At 40.6% G+C, this 19,319-nt stretch overlaps 1 protein-coding gene across 1 annotated transcript in view; it reads left to right on the forward strand.

Annotated features, from left to right (window-relative positions):
- LOC107695127 (MKL/myocardin-like protein 1) overlaps positions 1 to 1,317 on the forward strand; it is a 69,815-nt gene extending 68,498 nt beyond the window's left edge. The window contains exon 19 of the mRNA XM_016494937.1: positions 62 to 1,317. Within this exon, the coding sequence (XP_016350423.1) occupies positions 62 to 594 (533 nt within the window). The 3' untranslated portion in view covers positions 595 to 1,317. The remainder of the gene's footprint in view (positions 1 to 61) is intronic.
- Positions 1,318 to 19,319: the final 18,002 nt, after the last annotated feature.

The raw sequence follows: 19,319 nt of genomic DNA on the forward strand, positions 1-19,319 counted from the left end.
AGCAAGTTAGATGAGAGAAGCGTATAGCTGCTCACACTCTTTTGTTTCCTGCATCCTACAGAAATCTCTGAGAATTTCAAAGCCGCACCTGATCCTGTTCTCGAAAGGCTTCGGCCGAACACGCCCCTTTCCTCAAGCTCCTCCCCTCTCAGTCTTTCCCGTCCTCCTGATATGCCCCTCAAAACTTTAATTTTAGAACCTCAGCCTCCTTCAATTAAGACGCACAGCAACTGTGACACAGGAGGTGGGCGTCTTGAAGATTTCCTGGAAAGCACTACTGGCAAACCTTTGCTGGGAGTGGAACCAGGAGGACCGACGACGCTAATTGTTGACCTCCACAACCAAATGCTCAGCACACCGAGTATCCTAGACCACCCACGTTCCCCAATGGATACATGTGACATGAGTTTTTCCGGTCACTCGCCTTCAGATTTGATCGACTCCGCCCCAGATCCTATGGATTGGCTGGAGCTCGGAATGGGCGGGACTGGAGGGGAGGGGCCTGGGATGGTACATATGAATGGACACAGCTCCTCTAGCTTATTTTCCACAGACTTTTTGGACACTTCTGATATGAATTGGTCCAGCTTATAGCTCATGGGATATCGTAGACTGCAATATTTTTGGAAGGGCCTATTGTGGATTAGCTTCCTTCGCATAGTACAGTTTATATTTGTTTCCACCAGTGACTTTTCCAGTTTGGATTCAAGTATGGATTTTCGGAATACTAACTTAAATTGGATTGTTACATATTGACAGACTTTATCCTTCACCTTTGCTTGCACAAATGCTCACACCCCTGATAGCACACATATGTCACAGAGCCGTTTACATATCGTTTTTATCTGGGTGTCATTTGTTCATCTGAAACACTTTGCTTAACCCTTTCAAATTTGGATATTAGAACAAGATATTTTTGTGTTTTTATCGTTTAAAATACATGAATTGCTCTTATATTAATGACACTTAAAACGAGATGCTTTCTTTGAAACGTCTCGGTGATGTATGTGTGCTTATGGAAATATCCATACGTTCAAGCAATATACTCTGATTTTGCATCAGTTTTATCAAATTAATTCACTAAGTGCAGCTTTTGAGTTTCATTCACCTTTAAATTTGATTATGTGGCATTAAAGGAATAGTTTTTCTGATTTTACCGGCTTTACCAAATATAGCTAGTAGACTTGTACATAACTCAATAGCTTAGAAATATACACCTGGATTTTACTATTTATAGTATTGAACCAATGTTGCTAAAAATTTTATAGCATAAGCCAACAGATTTTGTAACCCTTTTCTTAGCATTGACATTCATATGTTACCATAAGCGTATTAATATTATTAAAGATAATAATAACAACAATAATAATATTAATAATAATTTGTTATTATTATTATTATTATTGATCATTAGTACTTAACACTGTTTAAATTCAGTTAGATCGTTGTTAAACAAGAGACTCTCAACAGGTATACATGTATCCACAGCTACTAATGTTCAACATTTTGTAGATGTGCCAAAAATATTATTTTATGGCTATATAGATAGCCTGTAAGCTATTCAATATTTTTTTGAAATATAATACAACAACTGGACTATGCTACTTTAGCTATTTTCTTTTTTTATTATGGAAAGACAAGCCATTCAAACCTTGTTTTTGTTAGCATTTGCTAGCATTGCAACCTGATGAGAGCTGCCAGATGAAGTTTTAATTGCGTAGTTAATTGCTATGTTAATAGTACAAGATTAAACAATTCCCAGAGTGCTTGACAGTTTAAGTGTATGACTCCGAACTAATAGCAATGTGTTACTCCTCGTCCTTGCCAGGTTTACATTACCAGTTTTCACCAAAGTACAGTATAAGACTCATTTTTATCACAATTTAGCAAGCTTAAAAGAGGTATTACTGCTTCATATTTGTTAGATCCAGTAAATATTTTGATCAAACTGTGCATGCTGTATACTGTAGAAGACATGGAGAGTTCTGGGAAATTACTTTATTACATTACGTTTTAATTTAATGTTCTTAAAAATCAAACATGCCTGTACCTTTCAAAAATATTGTGTCCATAGATCTGAACGGGAATTTTGAAACATTTTACTGTATATATTTTGCATTGTATATGAACTAAAATGTTGCATATGCCTATCACAGTACACAGCGTACTGTATGTACTGCACTGTATTTTATCAATACTTCTGTCTGTAGGCTGAAGTTTTGATAAAGGAATATGAGCCTATAAGAGATGATGAATGTTTCTAAGATGATCTGAATGTATAGATTTTAGTGTATAAAACATTAAAAGATATACACAAGACATAATCGCATTTAATCAATAAGGAACATTCAAATTTCAAGGACTCAAACACATTTGTATATTATTAGTTACTTTCTTTATGCATTGCTTTAATGTGCAGTTTTCGGTGCTTCTGCATATTGTACATGAGCTCAGGAATGAAGTGTGTGTGTGTGTGTGTGTGTGTGTGTGTGTGTGTGTGTGTGTGTGTGTGTCGTCATTTGGGGGAACAGCATTACTGTCCGCAGTATTCACGCTCTCCATCTGTTTGAATTTGCACTTACAGAGTTTTGGCTGGTGCTTCTTGTGGCCCAAATTGAACTTCATATCCACATGATCTCCAGTCCACCTGCTGTACTCTGGAGAATCAAACTCCTCAATGTTTCGTTGGCTGAATGTATTCATTTGTGGGGCTTCAGAGCCTCTCAGGGCTTAATGTCTTTAAGACTTTTTTATTTTTGGAAAATAAATTAAATGTTACAAATAACAATAAATGATCTGTGTGCTTTCCAGAAGGGAAATGGCAGTTTTGGTTTAAAAAAATGTGTGGGTTAGAATGTTTGACTAGTGCTCGGTATCATACATACATGTCTGATAGACATAACCCTAAACTAATGTATTTATAGCGGGCTTCCTTAAACGGACAGTTAACCCAAAAATGAGCAAGTGAATAATGATTACATTTCAGCACAAAGATATTTTATAGTTTCTGTAGACTTCAAATGTATGGCATAAGTCACATGGACAATTTTATTGTGCTTTTTTTTTTTTTTTTGTCATTTTGAAGCTTGACAGCCTGACTTTCATTAATATTTGTATAGCATAAACATTTCTTTTTAAGGTCACTTGGAAGAAAGAAAGTCATCAGTTTGGGTCACCCATTCCTATAAGATTGACTTGAGGGGCTTTCGCACCAGAGGAACATTTTCATAGTTCCTAGAACTAAGTTCCCACTTTTTGGTGTGTTTGCACCACAGGAACTAGGAACATATCCTATTTAGTTCTAGGAACTCCGTTTGGGGGAACTAAATTAGCTCCTATTTCAGAGGAGGGTCTAAAACAGTTCTACCAGTGACATAAATATAGGCTGATTGGCCAAACACACGCGAAACACTGGCTACCTGGCATTTTAAATATTGTACAAATATTTACTCCACGAACGTAGAAAACAGCGATAACGGCATTTACCTGTTGTCTTCAGCATTTTGTTCTTTTCTCAACACTGCAAGTTGTCACAGGAGATTTAGTCAGATTTTCATGCACTTTCAATCGTGTAAATTGTGCGTTTACATTCCATCTCCGTTATCACGAAACCCACGACACACCACAAAAACAGCTCTAATCACGGCGTCCTCCAGACAGTTCACTCCTAAACGAATAGGAGAAACTGCAACACACAATATGGCGGAATAGTCCCGCCTTCTAAATGAAAGAGCCAATCGCTGATCGGTAAAGTAATTGCATCACTGCAACAGCCGTTAGAAGCTCCGGTTCCCATAGAAGCCTGAGGCTAGACCAGCTAATGCACATGCACAGTCATCAGCACAATATAATTGTGCATGTGCATTGGCTGGTCTAGCCTGAAAAATAATATTTTTTAACGCTATTTGAGCATAAGAAACAACATTCATGGGGCAGTTCATTTCAGATTTTGTTGCTGATTTGAAATATGTAATTTAATTGTGACTTGAGTGAGCAGTTTTTGAGATTTCAGGATTCCCCCATTAATTTCGATAGGACTTGGTCTTGTTTGAGCTGCCCAGAGGTGTTGCAAGTATGGGCGCCGAGTGAACAGACTTTCCTTGAAAGGGACTTTGACCGGTTGTTGACGTTTGTAAAAGCCGCGAATAAAGATGTCGCTGTCTGCAGTTTCTGTTGCCAGTGCGAATGCAACTAGGAAAACGGCCAGGGGGAAATTGGTTCTCTAGGAACCACCCTGCTGGCTAGTTCCAGGGTGTGTAAGACCCTTTTGAGATAACCCATTAACTACTAGTCTTAAGTCTTTTTTTTTTAATTGGTATCTATGGTTCCATGAAGATATTTTAACATCCATGGGACATTTTCATTGAAATAATGGTTCTTTACAGTGGAAAAGTTCTTCAAATTTTTAAAATGTTCTTCACAGTAAGAAGAAAAAGGTTATTTTAACTGTTCCCTGAAAGGTTCTTTGGGGAACCAAAAATGGTTTTCCTGTGGCATTGCTGTTAAAACACTTTTGAAACCTTTATTGTTAAGAATGTAGTCAAGTTTTGTACATCCATGCTAAGCATTTTTGCATAGTATGCACACTTTTTGTACATATTGTTCCTATAAGACCCTTTAAATTCTGATTATGCAACATGCCGGACATGATGCAATCAACATTTTTTTTTTCTCATTTTATACTATATAAAAATATTATATATTTTATTATTATTACTTGCATATTTTATTATTTAATTTATTTCATTGTTTTTATGAGGGGTGAGTGTGAAAACAGATTCTCAACTGCAACAATTACTTGATTTTACCCATGTTCAATGAACCTTGCTCTCGGGCAGCTGGTTAGATTAGATGGCTTGTGCATGATAATAAATTCATAACTTTCCTCTGGCAAGATCGGTGTAATGCACCTCCCCTGCCCGCCAAATACTAATTCACACCCCGGCGTCAAATGCAAACCCTACCTCACCCCTTGATGAACCCATTAGAGAGTATCTTGACCTTAGGATGAGCGATTGTAGAGAATAAATGACTGCACGTCTGTTGCACCGTTTGACTGCAGGCTTCCAGGACTCTCCGATTCTAACAGAACAGTCTGTTCCCATGTTCCCCACCCTCCTTGATGACATCATTGCTCCTGTCCCGTGTGTTTTCCTCCTGGCTGAGTGTTTCAATGTCCATTCATCACATGGTTTAATCAATTTACCGAGATGCAGAGATCTATCAGCTGTAATGGACTGCTGACCCAACCTCTTTCCCAGACAGCCCCTCTCTTAACGACCCGAATTAATTAAATAATGGCTCGTGCAAACGGAAGGGCTTGTCATTGTATTGCTCAATTGATAGAGCATCATATGTAATTTATTCAGCGCAATAAGGTGATTCAGCTGAGCAGGTCAAAAGCTGATGGACGAAAGGAAACATAGGGGTCTTGCGTCTCTTCATTATCAGCAGTGCGGGTTTCTCCTCCGCAGTTATGGGCCATCATTTCATTGGTGCTTCCTCATGACGTTTAAACCTAAGGTCATTTATTAAGGGTGCTTGCAGACTAAAGAAAGCTTTTGATGTATATGAATGTGCAAGTTATGTTTTGAGGGTATATAAATGCTTGGCCAGGAATACAGCAAAGTAGGACCGACTTGTCTGAAATTCTCATTGGCGAATAGATGTCTGTGTGCCTTGCATCAAATGTTTTGGTTGGATGAATAATTTTCACTTTCTTACTTTAGTTTGTTTACATTCTTACAATCCACCATGCCAGTTGATCTCTTTCTCCAAAGGCTGGTTGCACCAGCTGTGCATATATTCAAACCAAAAATTGTTCAGACACCAGATATAATTTTTTTTAATATTGTTTTACTAGTGGGTGCAGGACATTATAGTTCATGTAAGTGAGGATAGCAAAATAAAGTAAACTGTGACATATTATACCCAAAAATTCTTCATACAGTGGACTACCAGCAAAATTAATACAAAATTTGGGACCAAAAATTATTCAGACACTTTGACCTGACCATGTTTTGCTTAAGTGTTTTTTCTTTAATTGCTAATGCCACAGACTGAACAAAATTAAGCATTGCTTGGTAATTGGTTGACCTAAATTGGTATTATCTAATTCTAAACTATAGCGAATAAACTTAAAACGTTGCCAAGTTGTGACATAAATGGCACTAACTTACAATCTGCACATCAGTATTTGAGCCAACTTAATTTAGACAGAACTCTACACTGAAAACATTTATTTGGTGTAGGATTTTCAAAAATTCAAAAATCATTAGTAAATGTCACAAATAATTACAAACATGGCAAATAACACACTGAATTAAACATGATTTTTTAAGCAGATAAACTGAATAGTTTTTATGTGAATGTACAATTTTTTAAAAATACATTTTTATTTAAATACAATCATTTTAACATTATTTGCATAAATGTGCTAATTATTCATGAAATTGTATGTATTGTATTTTTAATGGAAATGTAATTTATCACCGTTGACAGTTGTGAAGCAAAATAAGTGAGAACAGAATAAAAGTCATGAAATTTATTACAATTCCTTACAATCAACAACTGATTTATAAAAACAAGCCTCCGTCCTACATAATCATATTTACTCGGATATATGTCACAATACAGAAGAAAGGATCTGTCACTAATTCAGTTTCACCACAACTTGACACCACAACCAGATTAAGAGGAAAGTTAGTTAAAAATGAACTAGTAGTCATTATGCTCTTAGTGTCCCATGTATTGGTTGACACGTCAAAGTTCTAGAACACATGCAGAAATACTGCCTGTAGCACATGTGTTTGCCCTGACCATTGTAATGCTGTAGTGACAGTGAAGTGACATGTGGCCAAGTATGGTGACCCATAATCGGAATTAGTGCTCTGCATTTAACCCATCCTAAGTGTACACACACAGCAGTGAACACACACACACACCGTGAACACACACCCGGAGCAGTGGGCAGCCATTTTTTGCTGCGGCGCCCGGGGAGCAGTTGGGGGTTCGGTGCCTTGCTCAAGGGCACCTCAGTCGTGGTATTGAAGGTGGGAGAGAGTGCTGTACATTCACTCCCCCCACCTACAATCCCTGCCGGTACAAAACTCGAACCCGCAACCTTTGGGTTACGAGTCCGACTCTCTAACCATTAGAGCCCTTGTCCATGTGAGCCCAACATTCATCTTCCATGTGAATAGTGTCATGTGTCCACCCTCTTGAGTCTTTTCGCTCTCACACAAATGATTGATGGAGCTGGAGCTGGCTCTGTATTATAATTGTGTGTAACAAAAAGGGTAGGGGGTTTGCAGGAATAAAGTGGCCTGCATTCTCCACAGACATGGCTATGATGCAAAAGTGTGTGTGCTCTCTTTACAGGGTATCTCTCTGTTGTTTCCTTCTCTATCGATTAAAAAAAAAAAAAAAAAGCTATTTTTTCAGCACTCTGTTTTTCTCCTTTTCTTTTGGCAATGCTTCCTGATGATTTCATCATCTCTGTCTCTCTGTGTGTTTAAGTCCCATCTTGCTGCAGTGAGAGAGTCCCCGTTTCAGATGTTCATTTATCACATAAACACACACTTCACCTCTAACACCTAAAGTCACTTTTTACACTACCATTTTTTTTTTTTTAAACAACTCTCTTATCCTCACCAAGACTGCATTTCATCAAAAATGCAGTAACAGTAATATTTTGAAACACACATTTTAAATAACTGTTTTCTGTTTTAATATTTTATCAAGCCTCTTTCAATGGAAAGTTCAAAAGACCATTTTGAATAGAAAATAGAAAATTTGGTTCATTTATTGTGTCCTTGCTGAATTAAAGTATTAATTTCTTCAACAACAAAAAAAATCTGACTGACCCCAAAATTTTGTACTGTAGTGTATATATAGTGTATACAAACCATACATAAAATACAGATCTGTCCCGAAATTTGGTGAGCTACCTTGTTGTCTAATGTCTACATACTGTATGCAGCGAACTTCCAAGGGAGCATCCTTACTGTATCAGAAAACACAAGCAATATCTGCATGCTGCACAAATAATCCTTTTTACCCCAAGTTCATAATAGACTAGAGTTTGATGTTAACATCTTGCTAAGCTACAGTAATATGATATTTTAAAAATACTTAAGCTGCGTCCCAATTCAAAGGCTGCATCCTTCGAAGGATGTATTCAATGGCCAAATGCGTCACAGCGGAGACTGTCCCAATTCAAAGACTCCTTCAAATGTGGCCTCGAAATGCGTCCTTTGTTTCCCAGGCTATGAAGCATACAACAAATGGATCCTTCGCAGCACAGACTATCATTCAATGCATGCCAATAAAAACTGGATTTTTTTTGTTTTGTTTTTTTGAGAGAGAGAGAGCGAGACAAAATGTTGGATTACACTGTTAAATGTAAAGTAAAAGTACTGTTTCAACTTAAATATGTAGTGTTACAAAAAGATTAATAAATAAATAAAGTGGTTTGAATATTAATATATTATATGCAATTCTATAGATAGTTTATACTTTTTATTACGTACATAAATAGACCACGGTGAACATATTTAGACAGGTTGTGAACCCTGTCTGTTTTCAGACTGTTGTATGAAAATGGTTATGTGTCAGAGAAACAAGTGCGCTGCCATCTTTAGAATTTTATCTTTGAACTCCGTTTTTGCATAACTCTGTATATTTCTATAGCATCGATGTTGAAGAGTAATTAGCTGGTGAGGTGGATTTACTTACTGTAGAGTTAACAAAAGTTATAATGTACATTGTAATGTTTGAAGTGCATAACAAACAAATGTCATAAATGCAGACCTGGAAGATTTTAAAACTAGCGGTTCATTCATAAATCCATAAGATCATCATGTTGTCAAAATACAAACCAGAAGACAGAAGACAATGAACGCAGTGCTGCAAGTGCTATATATATATTTTTTAAGTCCAGTAGAAACGTTACTGCCGCTCGTCAACGGCAGCTGTCACAGTTGATCGGTGACAAGAACAATCCTCCGTAGGCTAGACCGTCCCATTTAACAATGATCGGTTCGACCTTTATGGCGTTTGAATTGGGACAAAATTACAGTTTACTGCATGCAAATGTTAGGAACTTTAGAATATTTTCTTTTGAAGTAACTATGCATACTTATTGTTACTAAAATAACAAATAGGCTACAAATAAACAGGACTGCTCTCACCTTATCAGCCATCTTTTATGATTTTTTCGCAATGCATTCTGGGATTGCCTTCTTTGCAAAAGATGCATGCAACAATGCCTTAGCATTTGGCTGAAAGAAGTAGCTTTTGGAACAGCTTTTATGTCTGGATTGTTGTCTAGATGTGTAGCTCACTAGGGTTTGGCACAGAGCTTATTACTGGTGTTGGTTTTGCTCTGCAGGTATTTTGTTGCAGATATTGCATGTGTATTTCTCCATCTACAGGCCTAGAGTGAGAGACAGATGTTCAGAAGTACGCCTACATCAAGCATGGATGAGAGACATCTGACGCCACCAGAAAAACGTTATCTTTTGGGATCTGCAGGTAGAGCTCTGTCAGTGGAAACACAGTGAGGTTTGATGCCATGTCTTGATGTGCTGATGCTGTGAAATCATTCATGACCGGTTAAATCATTCATTTAGGCTGCAAATTCCTCAGAGCTAATGATGTTTCTGAGTCTCTCAGCACATAATTAAATTGCTTAACTTTAAGACTAAACAAAACCACACAATCTCAGAGATGTCAACTGGCAGAAACATTTAATTTTATTGGCAGCGTTGAGGGTAAGTTTTAAGTAACCATAATGGATGGCACTGTGTTAGCTCATGAATATTAAATCATTGCTGACAGAGAGTGTTGCAGGGATGATGTATTTTTGTAGGCCAAAATCCATAATCGAGTTAGCATTTTTGGTTCCATTGTCCTGAAGTCAATGGGTTCCCTGTTGAAAAAGCAGCATATGCTGGTTAGGTATATGTTTTGAAGCATGGCAGCTGGTTTGAGCTGGTTTAAGCTGGTCCTAAGCAACTAGCTCCTGCTCAGGACCAGATTAAACCAGCTAAAACCCGCTGCTATGCTTCAAAACATACCTAACCAGCATATGCTGCTTTTTTCAACAGGGTTTGAATGGGTTTTTGGTACCTGAATACCTGAAATAAGGTCTGTGGTTAACACAAGCTCGAGATATTTTCATGTTTCATGTTACTGTATTAACATCAGTAATAGCTATTTGTGATTTTATAAGCTTTTACTTATCTTGAAAAAGGTGGTGGCTAACAAGTGGCTTATGGGACTACAGAGGTTGTCAGGGACCTTAAACATTAAAATCACACTCTTGCAAACTATTCGAACTTTCAGGGAAAATGTTTTTAAAATAAAGTCTGAAAGAGTTGTCGAAGGTTAATGGTGGTGAAGTCATGCAACAGTGGTGCAGTTCATTTATAGCCTACACTTAGATTTTACCACTGCTGATTGTGTTTAGGCTTCAAAATTCATGATCATTTGTGAAGATTATCATGAACGTGAAATGTGTAAGAATCATAAACTTTTGTGGGTCACAGAACTTATTTTCTGCAATAACCCAAAAGCCAATGGAAAAATACTATTGGGTTTTAATCGAGAGAACCAGGTTGATGCCAACTTTTGCGTTGGCCTACAAAAATATGTCATCACTGCAGTGCTTTATTGATGTCCCTGAAACATCCAATTCATGTATGTGTTACATGGTTGTAAACACCAAGTTGTCTTGACAAAATGGTAACTTTTATTGGTTTAAAATAATAACAGGTTTCTGAAACTACTGTGAATGTTTTTTTTCACAGCCACTGTCCACAGCCAACGGATGGATGGGCAAAAAGTGCAGGAGGTCACGTCTCCCTCTGTTTTCTAGCACCTCTAATGTGAATGAGTGAGTGAAGTTGTCTTTGTTGCTTGAGTTTCTTTCCAATTAAACTGCTGTGACAGATGGCTTTGTGGTTACATCTTTGCTACCAAATCATTTATCAGGCTACTAAAAACAACAGACCTGCCAGTGGATCATCTAATGCTTATAGCAAACATAATGTAACTGGTGAGAACTGGCTGAAATCATCAGTTCCTAATTTTACACCGTTTCCATAAGTCAAATTATTATCAAATGAATGAAAGCTGCATTCTACTTTATTTTTGAGGTGATATCTTTAGTTAAAACAGGATGTAAAAATATATTTTATGTTTTTTTGAAAGAAGTCTCTCATGCGCCCCAAGGCTGCATATTTTTGATCAAAAATACAGTAAAATCAGTAATACTGTCAAATATTATTATATTTAAAATAACAAAAATGTTTAATTATAGTTTTTCAACTAATACATTTTTAACATTCCAGGTATCAGTGTATTACGAACAAACATTACTTTTACAAATTTACAAATTAACATTAACTTAGATTAATAAATGATACGGAAATTGTTCATTGTAAGTTTATGATACTGAATATATAAACTAACGTTACGGAATTGATTCATTTCTAGGTTAACGTCTTTAAACTTTTACATGTCAGACAGACACCATTTTCCCTAACTGGGCAGTTTTTGACCCAAAAAGCTGCAAATTGGACCAGATTTTGTTCCCATAACTGAAAGTCAGGTTTACATGAGACTAAACTGCTACAGGTTCCTTTGCAGCATGTGAATAACATCACACTTTTACATAATATCTCACTAACAGTATGCGCTTTATTTTATGCGGTATGTTGAATTATTTTTAGTAGATTTCCTCAGAAATAGCAGACAGCAGAGATCAGACTGACAGATCCCCATCTGACATCATTAATCAGACTCAATCCAGAGGAGTGTTTCACTCTGCCTTTTATTTTTTAAACAAGTTTATACAAAGAACACTTAACAATGTTTCTGTTATAAACAGATGCATAAAAAGCCATTAAATCAGTTGGACTGTGTCCGTATGTTCCTTAGAAATTGCAACTAGTGTCGTAGAAACAATTGGCATTTTCTTTGCTGTTGTGTCAGCATGGTCATCATCCGCATCATAATTTCTCTTGTCATCATGAACATCAAATTTGCTCTACCATATGTTCAGTCATTTAATTCTTTACAGTAAAAATTGGTTCCCTTCTGAGGGAACTTCGAACTGCGTCCTCTCGAGGTCGCTTTGGGGAACGCCTTCAGCGTGACCGGTGTCTGAAGCATACATCTAAACACGACAATAATATTGGCCGGCGACAGCCTATGACGTCATTACCTGGCGCAATCACAGTATAAAAGGGTGCCGGGAGAACACGTCATCCTCTTCGGTCCTGTCCCAAATCGCACCCTAAACCCTTACGGTCTTCCTGTGAATCCACATTTTTGTGACGTAATGCCGCTTTGACTGTCGGGTAGAAGTCTGCCGCGGAGCTCGCCTCAGTGCAGGCTCGGCAGAAGTGCGCATCGAGGGTGCATAGCGGCCGCAAAGGGGACACTCGCGAGCACCCTTCTGAAAGCTGAAATGATGAATGGGACACCCTACGGTCTCGTGGACTTAACGGACACATGCACACGGCGGCCATTGCAAGTCCGCAAGACCGCAAATTCACGTGAAGTGTGCCATTTGGGACAGGGCCTTCTTCGTCTTCACTGACTGTTTGTTTATTTTAGCGTTAAGCTAAGCACGACTAGGAGTGCATGTTCTCTCGCCAGAGGCTTTGCTCTGATACCCGCAGTTTCACACGGCTCGCGTGTTGTGTGTGGTGAAGTGCAAGCGGGTTCGGCTCTCGAGGGAGTTGAATGCGCTCTTCATTCATTGCTTATTTCTTCTGAAGGATAAGCATGAATTGAATGCGCTTGTCTCACGAGGAGGCGGCTTGTGCTCATTGTGATGCATTCGTGGGACTACTGTGGGGGAGGTGAGTACTTCACCATTTACCCGAGTTCATAGATAGCGTTTGCATGAGTGCGCTCGCCTCTCGCGGGAATAGCGACGCATTCGCGGCAGCGGTTTCCATTCTTGCTTGATTTCTGAGGTAATCTAGCACGTGGGCGGAGCGTGGTTAGCTCCCGCGGAAGCTAAATGCATGCTGCGCGTTGCGGTTGTGGTGAGAATTGTCTGCCCATTGCTGTGATTCACGGTTGATAGGCAGAACATGGAAAGAACTGTCCGGGAAATTTTTTCCCAATTAGTAATTTACTTCTGTTTATATAGGAATTGTATAATGTGGATATCTGTCTGCAGTTGTTGGACAGATGATTTATATCATGTCCTTATAATATAACCACATTACACTGCTCTCCGGCTTGATTCCCCTTCTGCGCTTGTATTGCAGTCTCTCATGCTGGACCTATGGTGTTTTTGTTACTTTCTAAGTCTCACAGAACTACCTACTAGGGTTCGGACCCAAGCGCTCTTCGGACTTCGCCTTCAGATTATATTCGTGAGCTTGAGTCATGCGCGGGAGCCGTGGTTGGTGAGTTTGATCTATTGCTAATTTTATGTGAATTCACTAACTAGCTTTCTCCGCAGCTCTACTTGGACCTGTATCTGTTTTTCTGACTTTGTTTGAGGTTTAGGACCTCTGCGAGCACCTCCCCTGCTGAAGTCAGAACCTCTCGCTGTTGACCGATTGTGGTGATGGTCTCACCCGTCTGTACTGGATCCAGGCTGGATGATAGCCCTACATCTTCGGCTTCATGCTTACTGGGCCACGCAGCCAAGTTGCTGGGCTTCTGCGAGAGCCTTCTTAGCCATCAGGTCCACAGTATGACGCTGCAACCTCAGGACCCGTGGGTCCTCCTTTCAGGTTGAGCATTTTTTGGAGTATAATGCTTCGTGACGTGCTCCCTGATGTCCTGACAGGGTGTTTGCTTCGAGAAGCTGCCCTGGCCAGGACGAGCTATTCATGTCTCGGCCCCGAGGGGTCCCCTGAGATTTGAGTCATCCTCTCAACCATCATGCACATTCTCTGAGCTAGAGCTCCTTTAGCTGAGGCGTTCAGTGGCTTAACACTCCTTAACTCCACCTTCGATAGACGGTCAGGCCCACGGAACCTCCCTGTCACACTGCCCTTATGGTCGAACCAGTGAATTGCCCCTCCGCGGAGAAGGTTTGAGTACACCGCGTTCCCTGAGGTACAAGCGAGATGTGATTCTGCGGAAACCCTACCTGAGTGCTTTGGCTCTGAGGAGCATTAGCTCTGTATGCATGAATGGGTTATTGGGTCCCATTGTTTCTACAGGTTCTCTTCAGGTCTGGTTAAATGGGACCCATGCTCTCTATCGAGATAGAGAGCATAAGACTGCATTCAGCTGCATCAGTTGATGGTCTCTCATTGGGCCCTGCTAGACTGCCCCTTCTTATTTAGCGCTGCCTTCTTGTCAAGCTGAGAAGTGCTCCCCTCACTGCAAGGGTTAGCTATGAGCCTATTGCTCCCAGTTTGTGCTTTGAGGGCCCGCCTCAACTTGACAGCCGAGAGCGCTGCTCCCGAGAACTCCATATGCAACGATACTGAGTTGTTAGGCCCGTCTCTGTCGCCTACTTGGTCAGTTGCCTCAATGCTGGGACCCTGTTGAAATGTGTGATCCCCTTTTAAACTGGATCCCATTTCTGATGTCCCATTTGCGGTCAATCTGCTCCCCGGACATGGCCATTGAGCAGCCGCCTCAGGTTGTTAGGCCTCTTTCTGCCTCCCTGTTTAGGCTGCTCTCTTTGTTGGTTGAGCTTAGTAGTGCTCCCCTCACCTTAGAGGGTTACCTTTGAGCACGCCGCACCCAGACTGAGCGTCTGAGTTCCTTTCCTATTTTGAGAGTTGGGCCTCCACTCTATAGAGCTCCGATGGGCAATCATGCCAGGTTGTTGGGCAACCTTCTGGCCACCTGATATGCTGCTCTTAATATTAAGCTTGTAGTGCAGCCCTCACTCTAGAGGGTTATCTATGAGCTTATGAGCTCGCCGGTCCTGGGCAGATTATGTGAGTCCTCCTCTCTCCTTGAGAGCTAGGTACTTTGATCACTTCGGTTGAGCTGGGTTCCTCTCTCTTTGCCAAGGGTCGAGCCCTCCACTCTTTGAGCTCCGTGACTGCAACATCAGGTTTTGGCCGCTTGCTGCCTCCCTGAGAAGTTGCCCCTATTTGGTTGAGCTTAGCAGTGCTCCCCTCACCCTAGAGGGTCACCTATGAGCACGCCGCTCCCAAATTGAGCGTATGAGTTCCTCTCCTATTTTGAGAGTTGGGCCTCCGCTCCATTGAGCTCCGGTTAGCAGTCATGCCAGGTTGCTGGGCAACCTTCTGCCTCCTTTGCGGGCTGCTTTTTGGTCGAGCCAAAATCTAGCGCCGCCTTCTGGTCAAGCTGAGAAGTGCTCCCCTCACTGTGAGGGTTAGCCATGAGTCGCTCCCAGTGTGTGCTCCAAGGGCCTGCCTCAGCTTGAGAGCCAAGAGCGCTGCTCCAGACATGGCTGTGCTCCCCTCACTGCGGGAGGGTCCTGCGGGAGCTCACCAGTCCTGGGCAAGACTCTGTGAGTCCTCCTCTCTGCTTGAGCTAGGTACTCTGACACTGGGCTATTGATCGCTTTGGTCGAGCTGGGTTCCTCTCTCTCCTTGCTAGGGTTTGAACCTACAGTGACATCAGGTAGTCGGGCCGCTTGCTGCCGCCCTGATAAGCTGCCTCTATTTGGGTCCAGCCTAGCAGTGCTGAGCTAAGCAGTGCTCCCCTTACCCTAGACAGTCACCTATGAGCAACACTCCCAGATCTGAGTCCGTGCGTCTGAGTCCCCCTCCTATTTTTGGAGTTGGACCTCCACTCCTTTGAGCTCCGGTTAGCTGTCACACCAGGTTGCTGGGCCATCTTCTGCCTCCCTGGTGGGTTGCTTGTTGAGTGAGCTTGCTGTGCTCCCCTCACCATTGAGGGTCTCTTGCGAGCACGCTGCTCCCTTCTGAGATTCTGAGTCCCTCTCATTTGAGTGTCGAATCCTTCACTCTGTGAGCTCCGCTGGGTAGCATGTCAGGACTCTGCCTTCCTCTTAGGCTTCTCTCTTGGTGAGGTCAGCAGTGCTCCCCTCACCCTGGAGGGTTATCTATGAGCATGCTGCTTCCCAGTCAGGCATTGGTGTCCCTTCTCAGTCTGAGAGCTGGGTGCTACGCCTCTTCTAGTTATGCATGGGCAGATGCTCTGGAGTCTGTTCTGTGACTGCTATGGTTGAGTTGGCGATACTCCCCTCACATGGAGGGTTTTTCTATGAGATACATCTTTTCAATTCACATGCGCTCTGAGCACACGGTCTCCTGCTGAAGTAATTGTCACTCCCTGAGCCTGCCACAGTTACGTGGGGTTCCTAGGCTTGTCGAAGTAACAGCTTCGGTTAACCCTTAGCAATGGTGTTTCTAAATCCATGCTACGGTAAATGCACACGCTGAGCTTCTGTGCACTTTCTAAAATCCACATTGTGGTAAGTGTGCACGCTAGGCATTCTGCACACTTTCTAAAATCCTGTATGGTAAGGGTTATGTGGTGTCAACCTCGTTCTCTTTCTCTGAGTTGGTTTAGGCCCTGGTTCTCACCTTGGACTCCACTCAACTTATGTATCTCTGTTGATACATTTCTGACCAGGGTGTTGCTACCAAAAATCTGACGAGTCAGTTCTTTGAGCAGGTTCATTCAGAACTGGCAGTAGCCCCCTGGGTGGCAGGCCAGGTTCTGGTTTGATTTTTTAGACACCTGGCCGTATCCCCTTAAAGGAATCTCTTTCTTCTGATTCCAAGCCTTGAGCTGTGCCCTAGGCTTGTGCTTCCCAGCCCAGCCTTTAACAGGTAAGTTCTTTTAGGGTATGCAGCTCAGGCCCTTGGCTGAAGGGGATAATGTCACTGACAGCCATCAAGGCGTCCTTGGGGCAACTCCCATGGCTATAGTAGAGTCGGTACTTAGTGCTCGCCATGGTTTCTGGCATGCACTTCCCTCAGCATGGTGGCGTGGCTATACCGTTCCCCAAAGCGTCCTCTAGAGGACGCAGTTCGAAGTTCCCTCGAAAGGGAATGTCTCAGGTTACGTATGTAACCATGGTTCCCTGAGAAGTGAACGAGACACTGCGTCCTCTAGTTCCCTTGCCATGCTTCAGACGCAAGCTTCAGACAAAGAAGCGGATGACGTGTTCTCCCGGCACCCTTTTATACAGTGATCGCACAGGTAATGACGTCATGGGCTGTCGCCGGCCAATGTTATTGTCGTGTTTCGAAGTATGCTTCAGACACCGGTCATGCTGAAGGCGTTCCCCAAAGCGACCTCTAGAGGACGCAATGTCTCGTTCCCTTCTCAGGAAACCATGGTAACATACATAACCTGAGACGTTTCATAGTAATACTTATAATTTATTGAATAAGGTTGCTCTCATGCCAACCTAACAGAAAACATTACAGATCTTTTCCTACATGACAGTTACAACAATTGTTACATTGAAGCATGGGAATTGTACTTTTTATTATTAGATGATCTGAATAGTTAATGTTTTGTTAATATTAAAAGGAATATTCCAGCTCCAGGTATAGAGAAGATTAGTATAAGGAATGCTATTAAATTAGTGTCATATTAACACACATAATCTGTGGCTTTAGTGTTTATACTTTTACAATGGTGTGTAGTTGGTGTTGTAATGTTCTCTGTTGTATCCCTGTAAGTTTATTAAATGTATTTTATTTAAGTTGAAATTATGGTATTTTCTATGGTTATCAGCTTACAAATAGGTTTAACAGAAAAAAAAAGTATCTGTGTCAATTTGCTTTTCAAACTATCTATTGGCTAGTGGCTGGTTTATTTCTAAAAGTTGCCAAATTATTTTCTGGTATATCAAAAAAAAAATAAAATAAAATAAAATAAAATAAAAAATAAAGAAAAAATATTGATGACTCATCCTGAACTAAACTGATTTTTGTCCAATCAGATCTGTAGGATGAAAATATCCCCTAAAGCCAAACTGGCAAAAAAAAAAAAAGGATGAGATTTTAATGTGTCCAACCTCAACTTCCTGTTTCAACCGAGAATATGTAAACATAGGGCAGAAAACATGCTAATTAAGCAAATTCATGGGGTCTTTAGCTTGTTTGAAATTTAGGATACTCCTTTAGTCAAACCAAACCTTCCTAGACATTGACCTTTGTAACAATCCATAAATGTCTTTTAAAACGTACAACTTACATAACTACAAATTGTGGTTCTTCTCAAACAGGTGCATTTCAGCTTGGCTTTTGCATCTCTAGTCTTTCACGTGCTCTCTACAGTTCTGTTTCCCTGACTGTCTCCCTCTTTCACCGTCCTGTAAATTTTATTTCTCTGAATTATTCAGCATCTCCTCAAAGTGCAACCAGACTTCAGGAAAAAAAGCATGGCAGATATGGAAATGGGGCATTAGACAAGCAAAAAAGATGAAGTACATGGAAACGAGAGGATAGGATGACAGATCTCCTCTCTCCACCCACAATTCTTCATCATAATGTACTGTATTATCCTCCATTTCTCTCTCTCTCCCCAGCCTCAGGAGACCCATATTAACTTAGATATCACTGACAGCTAAGACTTACGCCACCCACTGTCCCGACGAGATAGAGAGAGAAATGGAGGAACAAACACAAACGAGACAGTGACAGAGTGAGAGAAAAGCAAGGAGAGAAAGAGAGAGACTACAGTAATATCGGGTCCACACTGCGAGCAAGTGACGCGGCAAAACTAGCTTATAATCAATGAAACTGTCAGCCATGGTGCAGTAGTTGAGGTTTAAAAATCAGTTTCTGCAAGGGTTCCTGTAGGCAAGGGTATAAAAAGTATTGAAATATTTTGTGTGCTTTATCACAAAAGTAGTGTTCTGGAAATTTACTTGTTACAATTTCACTTAGGTGTTCAAAGTACTAAGTATAAAGTATATTTTAATTAGTCATCATCTCCATTTATATGTTCTTTTATTGAGAATGCATCATTTCCTCTGCTTAATTGAACTAAAAAGGCATATCACGGTCAGAGAATCTCAAGAGACAATCAATAAAATCTGTTTCAATGTAAAATTTACAGTAATTGTTCAAACTATGGTCATTTATACTTGTAAAGAGATGTTTCATCAGTCACCCCAACATGTGTCTATATTATAACCACTGATGAAGATGAATTTGAATCAGCACGTTCAATCTGCACAGTGCACAGTTCGCGTTTCAGCATATTGATTTTAGTTTAGCATCTGATGTATCCTAGAGTCTTGTATATGTGGGATATTGAGGACAACTGCAGGTAAATATAGGTTGCTTTGCATTAAAGTTACTTTAACAAAAAACAGTCTCATTTCATCTATTTCAAAAGCTAAGAAAATATATTTTAAGCACAATTAC

This window comes from Sinocyclocheilus anshuiensis, unplaced genomic scaffold (genome assembly GCF_001515605.1).
Source record: "Sinocyclocheilus anshuiensis isolate Anshui unplaced genomic scaffold, SAMN03320099.WGS_v1.1 scaffold434, whole genome shotgun sequence".
NCBI classification, from domain to species: domain Eukaryota; kingdom Metazoa; phylum Chordata; class Actinopteri; order Cypriniformes; family Cyprinidae; genus Sinocyclocheilus; species Sinocyclocheilus anshuiensis.